Source organism: Hemicordylus capensis, chromosome 6, assembly GCF_027244095.1.
Source record: "Hemicordylus capensis ecotype Gifberg chromosome 6, rHemCap1.1.pri, whole genome shotgun sequence".
NCBI lineage: Eukaryota > Metazoa > Chordata > Lepidosauria > Squamata > Cordylidae > Hemicordylus > Hemicordylus capensis.
Genome location: NC_069662.1, coordinates 10948412 through 10971083, shown reverse-complemented (window position 1 = coordinate 10971083; position 22672 = coordinate 10948412). Strand labels below are relative to the sequence as shown.

Here is a 22672-nt window from a genome sequence, read left to right as displayed (position 1 = left end):
TTCTCACTAGGGATGTGTGAAACGTTTTGGGTACAAAACATTTTGTACTCAAAAATGACATTTTGGGGTGTTTTCTATACAAAACAAAACACAGAAATCCAATTCCAAAATTTTTTGTATCTGAATCGAAATGTGCCAATTTTGGATCTGAAAGTTTTGTATTTCGATAAAAGTTTTGGATCTCTATTTTGTGATCGCTGGAAGTCTTTCTCCTCAGTCCATTTTTTAGTTCTGACGTTTGTTTAAATTTCCCGCCCTTCAAGCCTTCTGAGGTTTCTGAGGTATTCTGAGTGTAGATGCTCTGGTAGCATATGAGATTTTCAATGACAAACCATGAATCCACTCTCATATGATACCAGAGAATCTACACTGAACAACTCAGAAATAGCAAAGCCCTGTACCCCACGGCTTAGCAACCCATGGTGGTGGTTGGCACCCTATGTGCACTACACCACCACTTGCTCTGGGCCACCCTGGTGCCCTCCAAGTGGAGTAATGGGGCTGCTGAAACCTCCATTATTCCCAATGGGGAAAAATCTTTAAGACACGGAAACTTCAAAAATTCACCAAAAATCAGCCCTTTGCCTAATCCCTTTGAAATTTGGATGGTAGCTTCCACTCATTGGACACTACCACCCCCACCCACTCTTTTTTCCTGGGGCCCTTATTTTTAAACCAAATTTATTTGGATTCGGATTACGAATATTTGGATCGAAACCAAATTTAAGGTGATTTGGATTTATCTGATTTGGACAAAAACTGAAATGGGGGTGTTTTGTCCAAATCAAAACACAAGAAAAATGAAATGCGCACCCCTACTTCTCACCGGGTTATAGTTTTAAGGGGCAAGTTACATGTTATATACAACAACAAAATTTATATACGGCTCTTCAATAAAAGTTTTCAAATCAGTTTACACAGAGACATAGCAAATAAATAAACAAGACGTACAGATCCTTGTATTGAAGTGTCATCAACTCATGTCACCTATTCATGTACCATGCATGTGTAATGACTAGCAAAATATAGGTGTGGTTGGAAAGACGAATGTGATCTCTCAATCCAGAGCAAAGAAATTGAGTCATGATAGTATTCTGCCATGGGTGATCCCAAGGGTTAGCAGCTCTATGACAAATGACTTACTTTAATTTGTTTAGGTATATGCCATAACTCTCTGATATATTTTATGAAGTGCATCAACTAGCCCCTGATTATCTTCTACTTGTACTTTTAGTAGGTGATGCGTCACATGCATGTGCATTTGGTGGAGGTGGGGGAAATACTCAATGCTGCACACAAACCTTTTTGTTTACCTCCCACACTTCTGCAGGCATTCTGCCACTTAAGTTAGCAGAATCTTTCCTGTTTTTTTCCTTGCGGTGGCCATGCCACATTGCTGAGGAGATTCTGGGCTGCCAGGAACTTCTCTTCCTCCACCATCTCTTCCATCTTCCATCCTCTGTCCTCCTTTGGATTCTCCCAACAAGACTGCAGATGAGATCTGCAACCAGAGCCAGATGAGGAGGAATCCTTGCTGGGTGGGGGGAAGAGGAGGAGGGTGGTTGTGGTGGGCAGCTGTGACAGCCACCCAGCTGTGGGGAGAAGGGGAAACCAGCCAGGACATGGGCAGGAACTGTGTGGGCAGCAGGAAAGGGTGGCGGGAGCAGCAGTGCGGAGAGATAGCACAGCTGATAGAAACAGCTGTGCGGTTGGCTGAAATATTGTGTATGCACCTTTTTCTGCATCTTAGAGGGAATAGTGCTTGCAACTCATGTTCTCAGGGAGTTGTGTGGTTGTACAAGGCACCATGCCTGGGATGGGGTGGGACTACAATTATTGTAGCTTATGTGCTTTAGAAATCTAGAGGCACCTAATACAATCAAAGGGAGTTCTCTGAAGTTCTGTCATAAGTAGGATTTCATAACTCAGAATGAGCTTCAAAAAGGTGCTTCTTGCCCAATTAGCAGAGGTTTCACATTCTGAGTGCAGTATGTGTGTGTACGTGCATACATGCTACTGAAACTAAAATCTTTCATAGCATTTCCAGTGTGAATCCAGTTCACAGAGAATTCAAAAGTCCAGTGGTTAATGTAAATGCTTCTTTGCACTTTCCCAAAGTAGGCCCAATTGGTTTTAATGCAAGATATTTAGTACATAAATATTGAAATGAAATGCAGATGTCCTCTCCTTACAGAACACTGACCCAGAATTATCAGCATATTTTGGGCCTAGTATTTGCTGTAAAGGAAATCAATGACAATCCTGAGATCTTGTCCAATGTCACCCTGGGCTTCGATATCTTTAATAGCCATTTTAATCCAAGGTGGACCATTCATGCTTCGTTGGAACTTCTTTCCACACAGAACAGATTCATCCCAAACTACAAATGTGACATGCAGAGCAATCTATTAGCTGTGATTGGGGGACCTAACTCTGATGTTTCTCTCCATATAGCAAAGAATCTGTGCATCTACAAGATACCACAGGTAAGATGTGTGCATGGTAAGATGCATACATGGAATATGGGTGTTCAAAAAGTATTGATTGATGGCAAAATAATTGACTTGCTTATTGCACAACTTCAGCCCTCCTGCAGAAGTTGGACTGTATCCCCCACAATCCCTGCCATTTGGCCACTGTGGCTGGGGATGATGGGAGCTGTAGTCCAAAAGCTACAGAACAGAGGGCTGAAGTTCTACAGAACTGCTCTATATTGACTGGCAGGGGCTCTCCAAAGTTTAAGGCAGGAACCTTTCCCAGGCCTGTCTATACTCTCTGCCAGGACCTCAGATGCTCTTCCATTCAGCTATGGAATGCTTATTTGGGCCACAATTGCTGGTTCTTTAACCTAAAACAACATGGGTTTTTTTTTTTAACCTAAAGCAACTTTACCTAAAGCAACATTAACTTTTTTAAAAAAATGCACATGATTAGTCCTCTCCTGTTCTAATTCCTTCACAATGTATTTCCTAATCTAAAACCTATTTCAGATTCAAGGTAGGGGAAACTTATTGATTTATTGTACCTTTAAGCTAAGAGATGCTATTTCAAATAGCTTACACTAGGAATATGCAAAATTATCCTGTATATTCTTAAACTGATAAGAAAATGGTGCTGCTCATCCCAAAATAACCTCAAGCCACACACCCCAAAGCCAGAATTCTCTCCCCTACAAGATAAAATAGAATAATGCCTGACCCAGAGGCAGAGCTTTGTTTATGCACAGAACATTGCCAAACACACTGCCCCCTGACCCGAAATGCCTAAAATTTGTTTAAATGAACAAAGAACTAGTGTTGCACACCCATATACATTCTGCTCCTATATCTTATAGAGAAGGGTCTCTTGGTCTTGGGCATGGGTGTAGCTATAACTGAGCGGATGTGAAGAATCCAGGGGCCCCAAATCCTGAGGGTCCCACAACTCCTCCACTCCCTGTTTGCTTCATTATCTCCTTTTCTCCGAGTAGCTGCCAGGGAGAGGGATGAACACAGGCCCCCTTTCACCTAGCTACACCCCTGGTCATTGGAGTGTGTGGTTTGAAGTGGACCAGGTGAAAAAAGAGTGGTGTGTGTGTGTTGGAGAATACATCAAAATATCAAGAAAAACATCAAAGTATAACAACAATATCCAACAGCTATAATACAAAGAGATTAAGGAGCGGTAGAAAATATCATAACTTGTCTAATCCTATTAGCAGTCAAAAGAAAGCCATATTATATGTAACTCACTGTCTCAATCCAAAAGTAAATAGCTAAGACAATATTTATCTGAACGGCTATAACAACTTAGATATGGATCAATAAAAACCAACTGAAAGTCCTTATAAAATTTACAGTATAATAAAATATGATGCTTTATCACCACACAAACAAAGATGCACTGAATAAGGGACTTTTTTGTACCTGCCCTCTAATACAGCAGATGGAAATGCATTGAAGCGAGCTAAGGAGCATATTCTCCTATATTTAGGAACCACAAGTGAATTTAGATATCTGACAGCTGAAACCTCAAATAAGTGCTGACCATAAACAGATCTATCAGACAAATTCTTGATAAGCCACATCTGGTATCCTCTGCTTAAGAACAAGCTTAGCTCACTCGTCGCCCCAATGCAATAACAGGGCAGGAGAGAAGCCAAAATGATGCAATTTGGTCTTGACAGAGGATCTCCAACTAGAACGAAAATCATCTGATAATAACAGGGGGGTTAGACCTTTAGGGAAAATAAAGAGTTTTAACTAGAAACGACAGATTAACACCCAAGCTCTGACTTCCACCCTGTGCATACCTCACTCCAAATGTATAATAGTATTAGATACACACTGGCAAACCTGAAACAAATTCCTCAGATATTAAGATTGATTCTCTTCAAGAGATTCCAAGTTCTGATGGGGGAAATTCTGAATTCCAAAGAGCAGCTAAGCAAGAGCCTTAGCTTCATATTGTCTAACTGTAGCAGGGATAAATTATCCACTTTTAGATCTATAAAAAGCCAAAAATAGTTGAGGAACTGTTTTGTGCACTCTGTTCCATGTATTCTTTGTGGGAGTTCGGACTAGCTTAAAATGGAAAATTACACCCAAATATTTAAAATGATCTGCTTGCTCTATCACAAGACTGTCAATTGTCCAATAATTTTTTTAATTAGTTTTAGCGCATAATTTTGGTCTTATGATAATATATAATATAGCAATAGCAATAGCACTTACATTTATATACCACTTTATAGCCAGAGCTCTCTAAGCGGTTTACAATGATTTAGCATATTGCCCCCAACATTCTGGGTACTCATAAGGCAATTTCTCTACAAAAACTGACCAAAGCTGATAAGGCTCTTTTAAACCCAGTCATAGACTGGGAAAGGATCACTACATCATCCATGTACAAAATGGCAGAAATATGCTTTGAAGACAGTTTCAGAGGGTAAAATTTTAGCTTGTCTAAATGCTCAACGATATTATTTATAAAAATTAAACAAGAGAGGAGCTAAGATGCACCCCTGCTTAACTCTATAAGTTCCAATTGATTTTCATAGCAGGCCACCAGAAGCTTGTCTAACCTTTAGAGGGTATTATCATATAGTTAAAAAAAAAAAAGCAAAAGCAATCTCTTATCAACAGTAGATGCATTAAGACTTCTCCACAGAAACTCTTGGGAGACTGAATCAAATACAAAATGGAAGTCCACAAAAGCAGCATATAAATCCAAATGTTGGTGTAGTGCATGAGCCCCTGAAAGTGGATTCCAAGTGTATTTTCCACAAAATCTGAATTGTCAAGTAGTGTTCTAAGGGAGAATGACCAGGCCTAAAAATAGTTTGTTCTTCTGCAATGATTTCCTCTGACTCGAGCCAGTCCAATAATTTCTCATACAGGTGGTGTTGTATAGATTTTGCTAATAATGTTCAACAAGCTTATAGGGTGATAATTACCAGGCTCATCTCAATTGTCCTTTTAAAAAATAGGGATTATTATTGCCAGTGGAGAAAGGACTTAGCAAATTCTCAGTTTCATGTAAAGACAACAATGTACTAATTCTGCATTTTGTATTTTCCCTTGAAGAAGAGTGTGGTTTGGGACTAATATGCCTTCATTTTTTATTCACCATCAAGTTGCCTGATTTCAAGGTTACTACTAAGTCACAGAATCAAAATACTCAGCTGATTATGGTCCCTCACAAAGGAAAAACCAACAACTTTAGATCAACTATTAATTTAAAAAAAAAAATCATCATGAAAATCTTTAAATTAGGCCAGAAAAATAAGGCTAAAAGAGGGGGGAAAATAAGTTTTAAATGCATTAGACTAGCAGAGGACCAATTATGTATATTTTTCAAAGTCTGCATCACTTTAAAATTAAGTTTGAAAAACAGCAATTGTGGCCTCCAAATGCCCCACTCAGATTTTGCTAGATGTTTGATATGTTTTTTGGGATACTCTCCTGAGTACAAAAATCCAAATTACATTCTTCTTGCAGTTAGTTTGAGGTTGAGATCTCTCTCTCTCTCTCTCCCTCTCCCTCTCTCTCTCTCTCCTCCCCCCACCACCTTCCACCCCCAGTAAAATGACCAACCTAATCTGAGAGGAGGGGTGACATCTTCCATAGCTCTATGAGGGTGGAAGAGTGGCATGTCCTCACAGAATGGCAGGAGCCTAGCTGCATTGAAATCATGTTCTGCAGCCCAGCTCAGGGAACGGAATAATGATTTCTGATTTTCTCCCCTCTTTACTTCTACTACTACTATGGATATTTATATACCGCCTTTCAACCAAAGTTCTCAAAGCGGTTTACATAGAAAAATAAATAAGACATAAATAAGATGGTCCCCTGTCCCCAAAGGGCTCACAATCTAAAAAGAAACATAAGGTTGACACCAGCAACAGCCACTGGAGGGATGCTGTGCTGGGGTTAGATAGGGCCAGTTGCTTTCTCCCTGCTAAATAAAGAGAATAACCACTTTTAAAAGCCTTTTTGCTCAGTTAGCAGTTTACAACTAGGAATGCATCCTTGAGGGTCACACATGCTTTGGGGACGTATTTCTGGAAGTAAAATTATTTTGGGCTTTCAGAGGGAGGGGAGAGAAGCAAACATTGCTGCCTTTTGCTCCTTTGCAATCGTAGGATCAAGATTCAGTGCAGGAAGGCTCTTGCCAATATGTGAGGGCAAACCAGTTCTCTCCTTTTAGCACTGAAAGAGATCTGGGGCAAATATTATAGTTTGTAAACTGTAGCTGTACACAAAAAACCCCACAGCTTTTATATGGAAAATCTCACTTTGCTCTTTTTCATATTATTTTTAAAAGCTCATATATGGCTGCACTCAGCTGCTGAAAAATGATATGCAAGCTCCTTTCCTCTACTGGATGTTTCCAAAAGGGGCTCATCAATACGAGGCAATTCTCCAATTACTCCTGCATTTTGGGTGGACGTGGATTGGGGTTTTTTATTTGCCTGATGACAATGGAGAGAGATTTGTACAGAATATGCTGCCTATGTTTTCTGAGAGAGGCATCTGCTTTGACTTTATAGAAACATCCCCAACATTTTCTTTTTCAATTCATATTACTGATACAGTGGAGGAGGCATCAACAACAATGAAGACTATTTCAGAAAGCACTGCCAATGCACTGGTCATATATGGTGAAATACAGACCATGTTGGTTTTCATACTAATGCACAACTTTGCAGAAACAGAGAATATGCCCATTAAGACAAGAGGTAAAGTCTGGATTATGATTGCTCAGATGGATTTCATATCATTTGGGATACAAAATAGTATGGATCTCCACTCCCTCCATGGGGCTCTTTCCTTTGCATTGCACTCACAAGAGGTTTTAGGATTCCAGCAATTTCTTCAGATGAGAAACCCCATTTCACAGAAAGTTGATGGCTTTCTCAGGGTCTTTTGGGAAATTGCATTTAATTGTCATTTCCCCAACCCCATTGCAGATGAGAAGGCTGAGGAAACCTGCACTGGGGAGGAGATGTTGGAGACTCTTCCTGGGTCTGTTTTTGAGATGAGCATGACCAGTCACAGCTACAGTGTCTACAATGCAGTCTATGCTGTGGCACATTCGTTCCATGCCATGCACTCCTCTAAATCTAATCAAAAAGGAAGGGTGGATGCAGGTAGATGGAAGCTTCGATATCATCTGCCATGGCAGGTAATCTGTATCTGTGGAGGGAGAAGAATGTGAGAATGTCTCTTTGAAAATATTAGTTAACACTGAAGTTCTAGGACAGTTGCTGTCTCCATTGTACAACTAGTTCACTGATGCTCTTTCTTGCATTAAGGCTCTAATGCATTTATTAGTTTCAGCACAACTATAACATAGAATTACAAGACTTGTAGAATTGCTATAAACATATGGAAGTGGGTATTCAAGGTTCTATGAGGAAATGTAATCATCTTCCTTTCATTTTGTTAATTTTTTACAATTTGGCTGACATATTGCACAATCATTGTGACCACTCTTGCACAATTGTAAAAACTGTACAAATACTGTTGTGCAATGGTATGTGCATTATTTCCAATGGTTGTACCATCATGCAACTGATATTGCACAGTATATCAGCCATTTTACAGGCTGCATTACTCTTGATGACAATGATCATGCTAGAACAGTTAACTGTGATCAACAGTCCCAAAATGCTCCCATGGACATGTTGTAATACCTGGAACTTCCTGGATAAATCATGATATCAGCATTTTTTTTGCAATTATCCCATGTTTAACTGAGACAGAAAATCTGGATTGGATCCTGGTTATCTATCCTACTTAAATGTGGATTAACTGCATTGATAGCCTGGAAGTTCAAGGTTCAAGTTCCTGCTTGAACTCTGGCTACAGTTCTGTAGTTCCGAATTTGGGTGACATGAGGCTTTGTGGAACCTCAGGTAGGGGGAGGTGAAACTCACTACTACCCAAGGGTTCAGATTGGGGTTACAAAATTGAAACCGAGTGCGCACTGCCTGACGGATCTGTAGTTGCAAACATTCGGATGACATGGTGAGAAAACCTCTGCCCCCACCAACTCCTGTTCCGTGTTATGTGCAAATGTGGCCATAGAGTCATAAACATGTTCATAAATTTGGTTCTAATTCTAAATAGATTATATCAGCCACTTGAAGAGTGAACCTTGGGGTTATCTTTTTAACGAAAGGCGGTATATAAATGCAAAAATAAATAAATAAATAAATAAATAAATAAATAAATAAATAAACCTCCTGTCCTTTTATAAAAAGCAAGGGGGGGGATAAGAAAAATCTCAGTTGTTTCTGTCCCCTTCAGTGGTATCTGGCTGCTATTATATTTTCTTTATTTTATTCACATGCTGGGGAGTGGGGAGTCATTTCTGAAAAGACTACAGCTGTGTTGAAAACCTCCATAAGAATGTCTGAGAATATTTTAAAATGCAGTAGAAATTTCTCAAAATTAGGCCCCCTTCATATTCTCCCCTTGAAAAATTGTGGAAAATATTTGGGGGACATATTCTCCCCATGTCTGGCTTAAAGGTAACTAAGAGAATGGAGTAGGTGATAGGGTTGTGCGTCCCCCCCCGGTTTTTTTTTTTGCCTGAATCCGAAACACCTCCATTTTGTTCTTTGTTCAAATCAGCCAATCCAAAACACCCCAATTTTGTTTTTTGTTCAAAATTGCAAAATCCGAATCGGAAACATTTTGGACTTTAAAAAATGGCCCTGGGGAAAAACTAGTGGGTGGAGGTGGTAGTACCCAATGGGTGGAAACTACCACCCAAATTTCAGAGGAATTGGGCAAAGGGCTGATTTTTGGTGAATTTTTGAAGTTTAAGATTTTTCCCATAGGGAAGAATGGAGGTTTCAGCAAAAGTATAGCTTCATGTTGGGGGGAAAGGGGTGGCCCAGAGCAGAGCAGGGTGGGTGGTAGTGCCCAGTGAGGGCAAGGAAGCTGCCAGTATTATTTCAAAGGAATTGGTCAGAGGGCTGATTTTTAAAAATGTAATGGAGTTTGTGCATCTGTAAAGGTCTTCCCCATAGGGAATGATGGACCTCCATAATTCCTGCCCCATAACTGCACTTGGGGGGCACCAGGGTGGCCCAGAGTGAGTGGTGGTGTAGAGCACATAGGGTGCCAATCACCCTCATGGGTTGCTAACCCATGGGGTACTGGGTTCTGTTGTTTCTGAGATGTTTTGAGTGTAGATTCAGATTCTCTGGTGGCATATGAGAGTGGCTTCATGGCTTGTCATTGAAAATCTCATATGCTTCCAGAGAATCTACACTCAGAACACCTCAGAAACAACAGAACCCAGCACCCCTTGGGTTAGCAACCCATGGGGGTGGTTGGCACCCTATGTGCACTACACTACCACTCTCAATGGGTAGGCACCCATTGGGGCACTACCACCTGAACCACTCTTCTGCCCCCAAAGCCCCCTTTCTGCCCCGAATCCACCCCAAATGACATCAACATCACACATTAACAACAGCAGAGCTTTGGAAAAAATCAGGCAGATTTCCAGAGGTCATGCACATCCACATCCCTCCCGCCCAAAATGCAATTTATCTATACACAACAGTGTGAAACAACAACAATGAAATGCACACTGCCCCACTAGCCAATGAGGGTAAAATTTACCCTTAACTTTGCTTAAAAGGAATAAGGAGGCAATTGCCAGCAGATCAGCCCATGCTTTCGCTGGCCGATCTGCAGGCTGGAAGGGCTGGAAATTCAAACAGATGTCAAAACTCAAAATGGAGACTGAAGGAGAAAGACTTTTTGCAATTGCAAAGTGGAGTTCCAAAACAGCTGAAACAACAAAATGGTTTGTATCCAAAACGGATGTTTTGTTTTGGCTACAAAATTTTCTGCTTTGAGCATTGGGTGTTTTGGCTACAAAACAGCTGAAATGGCCTGTTTTGTGCACAAAATGTTTTGCATCCAAAACGGAATTCACATCCCTAGTAGGTGAGCAAACATCTTGACTTGGCCAGTCTGTCAGGAAGCAAAAAATTCCTGCTCAGCTTCCAAATGAATGACCAGCATATATGCCCATACTGTGCCCCAGAGGGAGGGAGAGAAACTGCAAGCCTAGGGATTGAAGCACTGGTGGGGACACACACCAAATACCTATGTTTGCAACTCCAGATCTGTCAGGCAATGCACACTTGGTTTCAATTTTGTGACTGCAGTCTGAACCCTTGGGTGGTAGTGAGTTTCACCTCCCCAGCCCTGAGGTTCCACTCAGCATGCATGTCATCCAAATTCGGAACTACAGAACTGTAGCCGGAGTTCATGGAGGAACCTCCTCTCTCCCTTTGGCCATGATTGACTATGTGGGCTGTCCTCCATGCCAGAAGGAAGCCAACACAGTCAGTTCCCCCTCCTCTCTGCAGCCTCCAGGTTTGTAGTCAGCCACCATTACCTCAGAACCTCCCCAGAATGTTGGGTGTGGGGGCGTGAAGTGCGAGCTGGATCTCAGCTGGCAGGCACCCTCTCCCTCAGGAGTCTGGGGATGCCTCTCCCCACTTGACCATTATTGTCCATCCCTGCTCTTACAAGGAACAGTGACTGGACAGATTGATATGAGAGAAGGCTTTCTTTCATGTCTATAAGAAACCTGTTGTTGGTGAGAGAAGCTTCTGAGGTGGCAACCTTGATCCTGGAGTCTTCCTGTCGTTTTCCAATCCCTCCAGCCATACAGTGAGTGCAGTCATGGCTTATTCTGCCCAGCTGATATCCTGGTTTGGTTGCCCACCCTTCTTCCTAGCTGCTTTGGGGTAAAAGGGGATAGTAGGCAGTAGGGAATGTGTATGAATGGCTTTTGCAGGAGTGGGTGGAGAGAGGAGCAGTTACTTTAAGAAGGAGGTAAGCAGGTCCTTACCTCTTCTGTTGCTGCCCCACAGCTTTTCTGGGTGCGGTGCTTGCTCTAGTAAAAGCCTCATGTGACTGTGGGATGCACATATGTGTCACGCATGTGTGGTGCCCATGTGCATGCCAATGCTGCACATGCAGGCTGCAGGAAACAGTGTCACAGCTGCACATGGCTTTTGCTAGAGTAAGCACCAAAACTGGAATGCAGCAGGCAGCAGAGGAGCAGGTAAGGGCCTGCTTACCTGCTTCTTAAGGGAACTGCTCCCCACCCCACCAGACTAGTTCTGCTGCTATCTCCTGAACAAGTTTGGTGCTTCCCAAAGGAGATGCCCAACTGGCTCATACACACCCCTAGTAGGCAGCGCACCAAATGTATTTTTACATTTTTATGTACATCCTAACAAATGGCTCTCTTTTCATCACCCCCAATAAAGCTCCATCACTTTCTGAGAAGTGGATCCTTTAACAACAGTGCTGGGGAAAAGGTTTCCTTTGATGAAAATGGGGAATTAGTTGCTGGATTGGATATTATCAACTGGGTCACATTCCCCAACCAGTCCTTCCGTAGAGTCAGAGTTGGAAAGCTAGAGCCAGAGGCTGCCCCTAACCCTGTGTTCTCCATTCATGAAGATGCCGTTCAGTGGCCCAGCCGATTTAAACAGGTAAGATCTGTGCATATTTGAAAAAGTTCCCATTCATTTCCAATATGTTAAAAGTCTTGGTTCACTGTTCAGAGCTTATGGCCAATGTATATCCTATGTATACATGTGCAGATGCATCACAGTCAATGCACACTAGATAGAGATGTAGCTGAGCAATACTTTTTGATAGGCTTCAAGTCAGCAAGCAGCATCTTCAGGCTATGCTGGGGCTTTAGTGAGGGAAGGCCAGTCACTAGGTGCAGGTGGAGCACCATGCTACTCACTCTCCCACCCCCAGCACAAGATCTATTCTATTCCTCTTCCCTCTCTTGCTTCTTAGTCTCCTCCTTTGCGCACGCGTGCTCTCTCTCTCTCTCTCTCTCTCTCTCTCTCTCTCTCTCTCTCTCTCTCTTTCTCTCCCCCCTCTCCATATTCACATGTAAGGGGAAACTGGAGGTGAAAGATCCTGAGGCTGACAAATCTTTATGTGTGAATGCATACAACCCCAGTCCCATCAGGAAAGGGACCCAAATTTTCCCTCAGGTTGTAGTGAGTTTTGCTGAAGTTTCCAGCTATACATCTGAATTTTCCAGCTTTACATCTGAATACGGAACTGCAGGTTTCACTGGCTGTAACCAGAGTTGAGGTAAGACACGTCTACTCCTCTCTGGCTGTGATTGGCTGTTGGGGCTGTCTTCAAGAAGGAAGCCCGCACAGCCAGTTCCCCCTCCTCTTTGCAGTCTCCCTGACTGCAGTCCGGTTCCTGTCTGTTTCCAAACACAGGTTCTGAATGTGGACAGCTAAGCATGGGCAGTGGGGAGCAGAACCAGGGGTCCATTTGACCCTCAGTTCCACTTTACATGCAAATGAGGCTTCTCTTCTCTTCTCTTCACTTCTCTTCTCTTCTCGTCTCTTCTCTGACAGAGTGGGCAATTCCCAGACTCTCCAGCAGAGGGTGTCACTTCCTATATCTCTTTCTGTATCTGTGTTTATATTTACAATACATTTTTTGATGTAGGGCAGTGGCTTCCAGTGCCTCAAATCACTGTAATTTGCATTGCAAATCAGAATAGTTATTGCTGGGGCAATGGTGCATTTTGGTTCTTCTTCATCGATGAGCTTTGGCTTGCAACACTGCCACAAATCAGAGAGGGACATGCAGAGGGTTCAGAGAGGAACAGGTGGGTGAAGCCACTTGAGCTGTGAAATGCTGCTGGGGAAGAAAGGGCCATTGCTCAGTGCACGTGACAAGGGAAGAGTAGCAGGAGGGCTACCTGTGGCCGCAAAAGGTATTTAGATTTGTTTTAATTAAAGAAGATGAGCTGCAGAGAGTTGTGCATGGTAAGGAAAGGAGCTGAATTCCTTCTTTACTTGCTGGTATACAAATGAGTGAGACAGTTCCAAACATAGGGATTTAAAACCCTGGTCTTCCCCACCAGCCCCAATGGGTACCAGCTGCCATGATGGTCCTCAGGGAATATTAGGATTCACTTCCATTTAGCTGGTGGCTTGCCTTTTTACTCACGGTGCCGAAATGATGTTGTCTTGGAGTTAGCAAGGGGGACGGGAAATGTGGTTGTCAGCTGGTGGAATTCTGGATAAAATTTACAAAAAGAAAGAAAAATATTTTCTTTAAAAGATCGTTTGCCACTGCCACTTCCAAGGTAAGCCCTCAGTGGGCGACACCCCCATATGAGAAGGCTTCTGGAAACCCTTCAGGCCTTGGTCTGGCCTTGCCTTCTTGGCAAAAGACTCCCGAAATAGCAATGGGATGTGTACAGTGTTGGAAGTGAAGGACTATGCACTGTCTCTTGTCTCAATGACATAGGAGGACAGACTAGTGAGTCAGAGGGCTAGAGGTCATTGACCAAGACATTGGCCATCTCTTCTCTACTACTCTGACACTATCCCTTTGATATGTAGATTGCTAATCTCAGGGACTTCCTTCCTTCCTTTCCTTCCTTCCTTCCTGCCACTTCCTCTTCCCTTCCTCTTCCCTTCCTTCTACCTTGCAACATGCAAGGTCCTCCCCCTGCACCATGTGTGCAAAGATGCAGAATCCATCTGCATCCAGCTAGATAGATAGATTAGAGATTCTATCTCCTCACTTTCCTCTCTAGAATGGAGTTCTCTAATATATACTACTTATATTGATTTGAAACTATGAACTGGATCCAAGTTACTTTACTCTCAACATTCTCGCATGCCCAATTAAATTCCACTGTGTTGTGCCTCTGTGCACTCTGCTATAATGGAAACGGGTTTCTCTTACCAGAGAGAATTCCCAACACAGAGAACCAGCGGGGGGATGGCTTTAAGGGTGGGGGAGGATGCACTGCATTTCCCTTGCCGGCGTGCAATTCCCTAAAAGCCCGTCCACATGGCAGCATACCTCCCTGCCTCCCTGTCCTGATGTTGTCCGGATATGACTGAAACTACTAGCTGCACCACATGCATGCACACATTGCACATGTTGCATGCATGCTCTAGAAGTGCACGAGCAGCTAGTACTTCCGGTCATATCCGTACAACATTGGGATGGGGCGGCAGGGAGGTACGCTGCTGCCCTGATGGGTTTTTAGGGAATCATGCACCAGCAGGGGGTGGACACATTGGGGAGGTGTAAGTGCATCCTCCCCTGCCCTTAAAGCCACCCCCTCCCCGCCATCGAACCTTCGAGCTGGCCAGGGTTCAAACCAGTTTAGAGGCCTGTAAATAGGCCTCCGAACCAGTTCGTGCTCATTCCTAAATAGCAAAACCCCTATATAGCAGTGGTGCCCTGAAAGTACCGCCATTTTGCAATCCCACCAACATTCCATTTGCGCACACATGCTAGAATAAGGAGGCCAAATGCAATGTTTTCAGTTTCAATAAAATCCAGAACTGGCCTGGATTTTTATTTATTTATTTACTCTGGAGAGGTGTCAAGTTGCTAAAAAGACAAGGCACTCTGCTGAAATAGCTGGGGAAGTCTCATCTCCTTGGTTATTCTGCACAAGCTAGTTCCATTGGCTATGGCCATGTAATATCTTAACTCACCCCTTCTCTCACCTATGCTGAGCATGTACACCAACAATGCAGAGGAAAGGGCAGAGGATGAGATTATGAACCTTTGTAACGCACATTCCCCCATAATCAAACATTTCCTTTATTCATGTGCGGACAGGTACGGCCCCTTTCTGTGTGTAATGACCATTGCCCTCCTGGTTTTAGCAGGACAGAGGTGGAAGGGAAGCCATTTTGTTGCTATGATTGCCTTCCATGCCCAGAAGGGAAATTTTCAAAGGAGAAAGGTAAGAGATAACCAGCAGCCAATCAGGCTTTAAAATAAAAATATTTATAGAATATATTGGCTATGATCCAGCATGAAAACAGCAGAAAATGGGGGTCCATTTAGGTGCTCATGCATAAAAAGCTGTGGAGAATTCAGTGGTGATGGTTGCCGATAAAAAAAGAAAAAGATGGTTCTCACAATTATTTATTAGGTAGGAGAAGTCTTTTACACAATTTTGCAAGTTGTACACGCTGCTGCTATTTGAAGATGAGGTCAGAGGCATCATCCATGATAGCAGCTGGATCAGAGGGCTTTTTTTTTGTTTTCATCCTACCTCATTCAACAGGTGGGTACAGCTGCAGAGTTGGGAGGAGTCTTCTGCCCAGCTGCTGATTAGCAGACATTCTTGAGTGGTGGACCCCCATTGTAGCTTCTCTTTTCACAGCAATTGATCATTCTGCCTCATCGCCAAATGATAGGGCCTTAGAAATATTTATTCTCATATATAAGAGAGGCAAAAGGAGTTTACCATCAAATTATCATCCCACTAGCCTCCACTAAACCACAGAAACACACCATTTTCTCAGGTAGATTCAAGACCTTGCCCAGACCATCAACAAAGCCCCAACCCCCAGAAAAATGTATTACTTTCCTGGGAAAACCAGACAAACTCTCCTCTTGGAAAGGATGGGGAATGAGCTAGGAAATCCTTGAGTATCCAAAAGCTAAGATGTTCACGGGCTTGCAAAATGCAAACCCTTTTACTAGGTATTTTGTAAAGCAGTTTGTGAAGAAACATAGTTTCTCAGCGTAGAGAAGCAAAACACAAAATTGCTCTTCTGTACTCTAGTCACAGTAAATACATTTGCAGTTTAAAGGGATTGCTCTTAGTCTGAGAAGTTAGTTTTGCAAACACAAGCCAGAGTGATTGACACCTATTTAGTATCATCCTGCTCTGTCCCTCAGTACAGTAAGTGCTGACTGACTGTCTCCCTCTGTGAGATTTGCTTTGTATGTCTCCTGTCCATTAATTTCATTGATTCTGAGCATGTGTTGAGCACCTCTTCAGTTCTGCCCTGTTGTAAGACCCAGGTCTTATTTTTAATAATCTAAGAATGTGCAGAGACTTCAGAGTCACACCTGCATCCATGAAAAGGTTAGAAGTATTTTGTAGTTTGAGGATTGGAAGGACAGGACTGGTAGGAGAAAGAACCCAAGTCCAAATCCCTTTCTCCTGCATGAAGCTGAAAATACACAGTTAGGATGTTCTCATGACCAGCCTTTTCTGGGTAGCACATGGTTAACCTGGGTACAATTAGGACTTGTCTGGAGCCTCACAGCCCTCTCCTCCCCAGTGCCTATCAAGCTGGGTGTCGTAAATGTGTTAGCTTGGCTAACCCAACAGGATTTTCAACCTCTTCAGCTCTCCCCCTGTGAGTTAAACAGAAAGTAGCCGTGAAGCTGTACAAAGGAAAACGAAAGACTCGCAAAGAAAAATAGTAGTAAATGAATCAAGTCCCCTGAACTAATCTAGGTACCCCCCTCTACGATAACTGAGTAATAACTGAAAAGAAAACAACAGAGCAAGGAATGAATGGAACAAAGGACACCAGAGCAAGGAATTAACAAAACAAGAAACACAAAGCAGGAAAGAACAGAACAAGGGCAAACTGGAACTCGAAAGGTTGAGGAATTCTAAATAGGAACACGGTCTGTGGTAAGCGAAAGTTGCTAACAGCAATCTGTGCAACTAACAGACTGCTTAATATAGGGCTCTAGATAACCAGCAGCCAATCAGGCTTTCCTGAGTCAGCACTTCTACTTCCTCTCTTGTGATATCCTTTTCCTGCGTGACTCCCACTGAGCCTTCCTCTCGAGACGTCTTGTCAAGACAGACGAAATCCCCTCCTCCTCCTGATCAGCCTGCTCATGTCTGGCAGCTGTCTGATTCCTCAGCTCCAGCGTCTGTTCTCCCTGCCAAATCCTGTTGCTGTGCCTCTGAGGCTGCACTCCCAACCGAGACCTCCCATTCCTCCTCTGACTCAGAAGAGTCAGAGGTCTGAGCCATGACACCAGGCTACCCAGATTGTCTACTCTGCCCTTAACCTAGGTACGATAGAAACTTCTGCTGTCCTACCTTTGTTTTTGGTTACGTGGGTGCCTGTAGCGGCTTTTGTAGCTCCCAGGGCCAGCTACCAAATAGAGTGTTGTGACTTGCGAGGGCAGTGGGAGGAGCCATGCATTGGCATAGGATGCTGCACTGCTTCCTGGGCAAGGCATTTTGGGATAATGGAGGACCTACACACCTACCTCCTTTGTTTAGTTATCAGGGGTATGTTAGTTAGATCTCCAGTGTTTGCATTGAATAATGAAACAAGAAGTTCTAGTAAGAGCTAACCTGCTTACTTTCCTTTCAGTATAATTTTAATTGATAATTAGAATCATCAAATTCATGCACTTTTATTGTTGAACACCAAATGCAATATGCAGTAAAACAGTAGTCGCCAGAGCCTTGTCTGGAAGAACAGGATGCACTGTGCATAGGTGGAGGATGGCAGTGAGATGATGACATCATTATAAAGCATGCCATTGAAATGTCTCTATGGGGCACTGTATTAAATTTGATCCAGATCAGTCCAGGCATTGCAAAGTTGGTAGACGGGAATACTCATAGCTGCTATCTTGAAATGGGTTCTGGAACTCATTTATTGGATATCAATAAACATATTGAATTTTATATATATATATATATATATATATATATATATATATATATATATATGGGATATCAATAAATATGTCCTCTATAATCTGAACAAATATACTAAGTTTGTTACAAATCAGTTTGGCAGTTCAAACGTTAACCCAGTTCCTCCTGAAACATTCACTCATCCACCATCCTGATATCATTACAAAATAGATGAGATGCCCCAGCATGAATATTCAACAGAATTCTCCCTCCTGTGTTCTGCTCGTAACACATTTCAGAGAATATAGGAAGAGGGTAGTCTGGCCAAATGTAGAGGATGCCCTCCATGATAGGATGGAGTTCCCTTTCCTGATTTTGGACCTAAGATCTGGGTTGCTCCTTGTCTATCCTGAATAGGGTTACTTCCAATATATTTCCATGAAGAAATTGAAAACATCAGATATAGAAGTAACAAAAGTAATGAAGAGATTTATAATGTTAAGATTGAATATTTCAGTGTACTATACATTCCACCAACATGTGTATAAAACCACTTTTCGCCCCCAGACATGGATGACTGCATTCAGTGTGCAGAAGATCATTATCCAAACTATGGTCGGGATTTTTGCATTCCCAAGGCTATTGCCTTTCTGACTCATGAAGAACCTTTGGGGATCAGTTTCCATGTTTTTGCTCTATCCTTTTCTTTCATTTCAGCATTGGTGTTAAGGATCTTCCTGAAGCACAAGGACACTCCCATTGTCAAAGCCAACAACCGCAGCCTCACCTACACTCTCCTCATCTCCCTCCTTCTCTCCTTCCTTTGTGCGTTGCTATTCATTGGCAAGCCTAAGAGTATCACATGTCTCCTTCGACAAGCTGCTTTTGCCATCATCTTCTCTGTGGCAGTTTCTTGCATCTTGGCTAAAACTACCATTGTGGTTCTTGCTTTCATGGCCACAAAGCCAGGGTCCAGCGTGCGGAAATGGGTGGGGAAAGGTTTGGCCTACTCCATCGTTCTTTCCTGTTCTCTCATTCAAGTCACAATCTGTACAGTGTGGCTGGCAACTTCCCCACCATTCCCAGATCTAGACATGACCTCCATGGCTAAAGAAATGATCCTGGAATGTAATGAAGGCTCCACTGCCATGTTTTATTCTGTACTGAGCTTCCTGGGCTTCCTGGCTACAGTGAGCTTCATTTTGGCTTTCTTGGCCAGGCAGTTACCTGACAGTTTTAACGAAGCCAAGTTTATCACCTTCAGCATGCTGGTCTTTTGCAGTGTGTGGTTGTGCTTTGTTCCAACCTACCTGAGTACAAGGGGGAAATTCATGGTAGCTGTGGAAATATTCTCCATTTTGGCCTCCAGTGCTGGCTTACTGTGTTGCATCTTTTTGCCCAAATGCTATATCATTGTGCTGAGGCCTGACCTGAACCAAAGGATTGAGTTAATAAGAAGAAAGAAGTAGACTCTAAAGGTCTATGGCCCTGATGCAGCAATGACATTCATGAGCAAGTTCTGTTTCAAACAACAAAAATTTAGTTGCTGACTAAATTTTCTTGAGAAAGTCCTGTTGAAATTCATTAGTCATTTATAGTAACTTCTAGGTAATCCTATTGAGTCATTTAGTCAGTAGTCTTAATTAGAGCAAATTGTAGCTGGAGAAGGGCTTTTGCTTTCTGCTATATGCCGCTATATTTTATTATATTAAAAAACCTGAAAATGTTTTACACCCCAAAACAACTAACAACTGCCTTTGTTAGTCCAACCTACTGAAATATGATACATGGTGTCTGTGGAAATGATATCCATCTTGGCTTCCAAGACTGGGTTCCTAATTTGTATATTTCCACCCAAAATGGTGAGTAATCTGTATAAAACCTCTTGCAGCTGGAACATCGAGAGGAGAGCTGGTCTTGTGGTAGCGAGCATGACTTGTCCCCTTAGCTAAGCAGGGTCTGCCCTGGTTGCATAGGAATGGGAGACTAGAAGTGTGAGCACTATGAGATCTTCCCCTCAGGGGATGGAGCCGCTCTGGGAAGAGCAGAAGGTTACAAGTTCCCTCTCTGGCTCCTCCAAAATAGGGCTGAGAGAGATTCCTGCCTGCAAGCTTGGAGAAGCCGCTGCCAGTCTGTGAAGACAATACTGAGCTCGATAGACCAATGGTCTGACTCAGTATATGGCAGCTTCCTATGTCCCTATGTCTAGCCTGAATCTGCTTCCTTAGAATTTTTGTATCATCATTGTTCTAGGCTGTCTGTCTAATCATGGTTGCAGAAGAGTGTTCTGCAGCATCATTGCAGAACATTCTTCTGCAATGACTGCTACACAACATTTGCGGCTCAACCTTATAGCTCAAGCTTGTATATCTCCCGGAGAAGGCGTAGGTTGTTGCCTGCTGAGATAAATACTGAATACTGGCCATATTCAGACGGAATGGCTAACTGGAAGTAAACATGGCCGAGGTTCCAATTTGAAATGCCAAATGTTGCCGCATACGCTCACCAAACCACAGCCCGCCTAACTCCAGTTGCAGGATAAGGGCAGCCTCTCCCTGCTGCTTGACCTCTGAGGCTGATCCTAGTCAGTTCTACAGCCAGACTGTGGGCAAAGGGTCACAATGTGAGCAGGGTGGCCACGATTGGCCACAATCTCAAAGGGGGAGTACTGAGCACAATCATGCATTTTGGCAGCATTCTGCCCACCCTTGGAAGCAGGGGCGTAACTACTATTAGGCAAGGGGAGGCAGCTGCCTGGGGGCCCCCACGCCTCAAGGGCCCCCCCAGAGGCAAGTAACATGTGAAGTGAGTGTGTGTGTATCAGCGAGGGGCCCATCATAAAATTTTGTCTCTGGGCCCACTCCAGCCTTGTTACACCCCTGCTTGGAAGGGAAAGAGCATTTAAACCCCTTTAAAAACATAAGAACAGGCACTTTAAAACATAAGAACAGCCCTGCTGGATAAGGCCTAAGGCCTATCTAGTCCAGCATCCTGTTTCACACAGGGGCCCACCAGATGCCTCCGAGAAACCCACAGGCAAGAGGTGAGAGGGCATGCCCTCTCTCCAGCTGTTGCTCCCCTGCAACTGGTATAGAGAGGCAATGTGTCTCTGAGGCTGGAGGTGGCCCACAGCCACCAGACTAGTAGCCACTGATAGACTGTCCTACATGAATTTGTCTAAGCCCTTTTAAAGCCATCCAAGCAGGTGGACATCACCACATCCCATGGCAAGGAATTCCATAGATTATTTATGCACTATTTGAAAAAGTATTTCCTCTTGTTGGTCCTAAATTTCCCGACCTTCAGTTTCATGGGGTGACCCCTGGTTTGAGTGTTGTGAGAGAGGGAGAAAAATTTCTCACAGTCCACCCTCTCCACGCCATACATAATTTTATACTCCTTGATCATCTCTCCCCTTAGTCCCCTTAATTGCTTCGATGGAGACTTCTGGGTGGGGTCGGAGCTTCAGGGCCATTTGCCCAGCATGCTCCCACCGAGATCCAGTCCCATTTAGGCAAGCTTAGATTGGACATCAGATCTCATGACCTGTTGGTGTGAACATCATGGTCCATCAAATTTACTTTCTGTTTGGAGCTCAGTTGGAGCTGTCCAATAACTATCTCTGTAAACCCAAGGGTTTTTTTCCCTTTAACTGAAAGTGTGGGTGTGTTTGTGTATTTTAAAAAAGAAAAACATGAAGTACATATGTAAAATTGCCTGCTTTTTTCATTTCCTCATTCACTACAATTGCTGCAAATCGCAGGTGAGATTATTCTGTCAATGTTACTGGATCTACTTATTTCATTTAATTGGTAATTTTAACAAATGGGTGACTTCATTTTCAATGAAAAGGTTACAAAATTTTTGGTATTCAACATAGGGAATGGTCACCTTGTGATTTGAGGACGTACATGATTATTATATTGTTTGGAGGGCAATTGAATGTTAGTTGAATGTGGTTAATGCCAACTTAAACCAAACATAATTTTGAAAACTTTACCATTTGGATTCTGATCCCTCTGATCCTGATAATTATGTTCTGTTGAGTGTTCCCAGTTGTAACTTATACAGCATTAAAATATTCCTAAGCAATGCATTGTCAGATTTATTTATTTATTTTTAAAGTGGAGATTACAATCTATTACTTTGTACATTCGGTGCCCCTATCGCCATTAATCTGGAGAAGCATGAGTAATAAACCCCAATCAAACATGAGTTAAGACAATATAGTTCCCTTCAAAAGGATTTAGAGGAAAACCAGCAGGTTTGGGGAGAAGGGAAATTTATTCTGCAGCTACAGAGAGAACTTCTATGGTAGAGGAGATGCTTATCAAAGAGCATTTCAAAATTAGGCCACCCAATGGCCTTGTGCAGGGGAGCAGCACTTTGACCCATTCCTGGATCAGGCACCACAGTGGCCACCTGTGATTGAGACTTCTGGGAGGGGGTGGAGCTTCAGGGCCATTTGCCCAGCATGCTCCTAGCAAGATCCAGTCCCGTTCAGGCAAGCTTCTGATCAGAGCTCTCTGTCAGAACTCCCGGGGCTTGGCCAAGAGTTGCTGGCGGGCAGTGGTGGCAATTAAGTGTGGGATGGCTTTGCCTTTTTTTTGGTGCTGGTGGGTGCTCTGGTCCCAGTTTTTTGGACTGGGTTGGGGGTTTGTACTGCTAGTACAATTACTACTAGTAGTTAAGGTGGTTTTGAGAGTTCACC

At 43.1% G+C, this 22672-nt stretch overlaps 1 protein-coding gene across 1 annotated transcript; it reads left to right on the top strand.

The window, feature by feature from the left end:
* Positions 1–2378: 2378 nt before the first annotated feature.
* LOC128330821 (vomeronasal type-2 receptor 26-like) lies at positions 2379–19430 on the top strand. Its single transcript, XM_053264187.1, has 5 exons — positions 2379–2486; positions 6805–7665; positions 11792–12019; positions 15165–15291; positions 18529–19430. The coding sequence occupies exons 1-5, from the start codon at positions 2394–2396 to the stop codon at positions 19428–19430; spliced, it is 2211 nt and encodes a 736-aa protein (XP_053120162.1). The 5' UTR covers positions 2379–2393.
* Positions 19431–22672: the final 3242 nt, after the last annotated feature.

What these genes read in the sequence shown, in the direction of transcription:
- LOC128330821 (XM_053264187.1), top strand. Translation starts at nt 2,394, where the DNA reads ATGCAGAGCAATCTATTAGCTGTGATTGGGGGACCTAACTCTGATGTT. An exon ending in GGCCCAGCCGATTTAAACAG is followed by an intron (nt 12,020 to 15,164) that starts GTAAGATCTGTG and finishes ATGTGCGGACAG; the next exon opens with GTACGGCCCCTTTCTGTGTG. An exon ending in GAAATTTTCAAAGGAGAAAG is followed by an intron (nt 15,292 to 18,528) that starts GTAAGAGATAAC and finishes TTTCGCCCCCAG; the next exon opens with ACATGGATGACTGCATTCAG.